Source organism: Ailuropoda melanoleuca, unplaced genomic scaffold (assembly GCF_002007445.2).
Source record: "Ailuropoda melanoleuca isolate Jingjing unplaced genomic scaffold, ASM200744v2 unplaced-scaffold5899, whole genome shotgun sequence".
Lineage (NCBI taxonomy): Eukaryota > Metazoa > Chordata > Mammalia > Carnivora > Ursidae > Ailuropoda > Ailuropoda melanoleuca.
This window is the reverse complement of record NW_023232713.1, coordinates 1-2,884: the sequence shown is the minus strand read 5'-3', so window position 1 is coordinate 2,884 and position 2,884 is coordinate 1. Positions and strand designations below refer to the sequence as shown.

The window sequence follows — 2,884 nt, the reverse complement described above, 5'->3', positions numbered from 1 at the left end:
TGGGGCTTAATCTCATGATCCCGAGATCATGACCTGAGCTGAAATCAAGAGTCAGATGCTTAACTGACTGAACCATCCAGGTGCCCCCCAGAAACCAACTCGTGTAATGTAAATTTTGTCTATATGCATGTATCCTCTTCCATCTTCACTTAATATTCCCAGGCCAGTCAAATTTCTGCTTTGGTTCTGATCCTTAGGAATCCTATAACATGTCCTCCAATGAAACACGGAATGAACTTGGTGTTGAATCTTACCCACTACTGATGCCCTGGATTATTGTTATCCTCACTGGTTCCTGACTCCTTAGTGGACTTTTGACCTCTGTTGCTCACCTTCACAACATCCAGTGGTTGGACTTCCTCTGATACATTGTTGTCCGGAGCCATGCAGTATCCAGCTGAAGGATGGACATTCAAGGAAAGAAAAAAAACCTATATTTACCAGATCCTGGGGACTTGGAGAGACTGCATGGAGAGCCAGAGGAGGAGTGAACTCATATTGTCCGTGCAATATTCCTGCATTTCAAAATAACTTCTGAACACATGCTATGACAAGTCATTAGATTGAATATGGAAGGAAAAGATTGACTTCTAGATGATCCAGGAAGAAAGTCCAGGCTGAGAATTCATCATATGCAGCTGCTGAATGGAAAACCCAGTCTGAGAATGTCAGGGTTACTCTTCCCAAGTTAGAGCTCTTCCTAATCCATGTAGCTTGAGGTGTTCTTCTAAACAGAATGATTCATCAGGCATGTAATCAGACTCCACAATGCATAATGTATAATCACATGAGCACAAGGGCGGCACAAAGAGATGTAATATGGGTTCTCTGCTTTAACACAGTGCATGGTATGTAGAGAGACCCCAGAGGACATGTCATCGTGACGGACCTAAAGTGCATTCTCTTATCACATGACGCAATAACCCCTTCTCTGCAACATCTATGACTCTGTCAGAAGGAAGGATCCATTCATTGAGAAGTTCACAAACCACTTTATTTTTGTAGAACAAAAGTCGTGAATAAAACTTACATGGGATATGCAACTGATAAATTGTTGAACACTACATCCGAATCCAATGATGTTTTATGTGTTGGCTATTTGAATTAAAAAAACATATGGGAAAATCATATAAAGTATCTAAATAATATACCTAATTATATATATTACATGATATGTGCATGTGTGTTCTCTTCACTCTGCTGTTGTTCAGTAGCAGCCAGTGTCCAGCTGAAGGATAGACATTCAGAGAAAATAAAAAATACTGTATTCATTCAGGCATCACACACACACACACACACACACACACACACCCCTAAGGGTGGCTTGGATTAACTGTTCTTTAAATTACCTTCTAACACTAATGCTATTGAAAATTGATCATCTATTGCCATCACTACTGTCATTTTGATTACCATTGCCATTTCTATCAACAGACTAATAACGAAGATCCATACCATGGAGAGAGAGAGAAACCCCCACCAGAGGTGGGACCTAGATCATAGTTCTCCTGATTTTAGTTTAGTGTTCTTTCCCATCTTTCCCACAGATTATGTAATGCTCTCTGCCAGCTTTGGCATTAACTGACTCGCTTTGTAAATGTGGTGGTGACATGGAGAGGGATTTTCCCCAAAGCGCTTGTTTATGGGGATTATACACAATCCCCCGAACCCTCTAAGCCTAGAACCCTTTTCAGTGAACTCTTTACATCCTTATTTCTCAGACTGTAAATGAAAGAGTTGAGAGTGGGAGTCACCAGGGTATACATGACAGTGGCAACCAGCTCCCCCACGGAGCGAGAGGTTGATGGGGGCTTCAGGTAGGTGGCAAAGACTGTGCTGTAGAAGAGGATGACCACGGACAGGTGGGAGCTGCATGTGGCCAAGGCCTTCTTTTTCCCCTGTGCTGATGGGACCCTAGCCACAGCATGGAAAATACGGGCATAAGAGCTTATGATGCAGAGAAGAGGGCCAACTCCTAAAAACCCAGTCAGAACCATCATCAGGACCTCATTGAGGTGGGTATCTGAGCAGGAAAGTTGAAAGAGCGGGCCAAAATCACAGAAAAAGTGTGGAATCTCTTGATCAGTATAGAAATACAACTGGCATAGGGACAGAATATGCACCAGAGAGACCAAGTGGGCCACGCCCCATGACCCACCCACCAGCAGCCCACATCTGCAAGGAGTCATTAGCAGTGGGTAGTGCAGAGGATGACAGATGGCAGCATAGCGGTCAATAGACATGGCAGTCAGAAGCAGGCTGTCCATATCAGCAAAAGCAGCAAAGAAATATAACTGGGCCAGACATCCAGAAAAAGAAATGGATCCATTACTGGTCCATAGATCCTCAAGCATTTTAGGGGCTGTGGTGGAAGTGAAGCAGAGATCCACCAGGGAGAGCTGGCTGAGGAAGAAGTACATGGGAGTGTGGAGGCGTCCATCAGCACCAACAGCCAGCAGAAGGAGCGAGTTCCCTAGGAGGCTCAACAGGTAGAGGGCCAGGAAGAGACCGAAGAGGAGCTGCCTCTTGTCTGGGCCTCTGGACAGCCCTACAAGGACAAAGTCAGGGGCCTTGCTGCAGTTCATTCTGGGTGTTGGTGTGCGGCAAGAAAGGGACCATCATGAAGAAGAGTCACTCACTGTCAGGAACTGAAGTGGAAAGAAGGCTTGATCCTGTCTCTTGGCATTTGGTGAAACAATATGAAGAATGCGCGAAAACCTGGAACAGCAATGGGAGGGACAAGGGTTGGATGTCATAAAGGGTGGTCAAAGTGAGACGCACAAAGACAAGAGAATGAGGGGAACAGCAGGGACTTCCTGGAGTTCTTTGCATGTAAAAGAGGTTTCTTTTTTTTTTTTTTTTAAAGATTATTTATTTATTTATT

At 44.2% G+C, this 2,884-nt stretch overlaps 1 protein-coding gene across 1 annotated transcript; it reads right to left on the bottom strand.

Moving 5' to 3' along the window:
- Positions 1 to 1,649: 1,649 nt before the first annotated feature.
- Positions 1,650 to 2,588, bottom strand: LOC100472063 (olfactory receptor 1361). The gene has a single exon (XM_002929475.2). The coding sequence runs from the start codon at positions 2,583 to 2,585 to the stop codon at positions 1,650 to 1,652; it is 936 nt and encodes a 311-aa protein (XP_002929521.1). The 5' UTR covers positions 2,586 to 2,588.
- Positions 2,589 to 2,884: the final 296 nt, after the last annotated feature.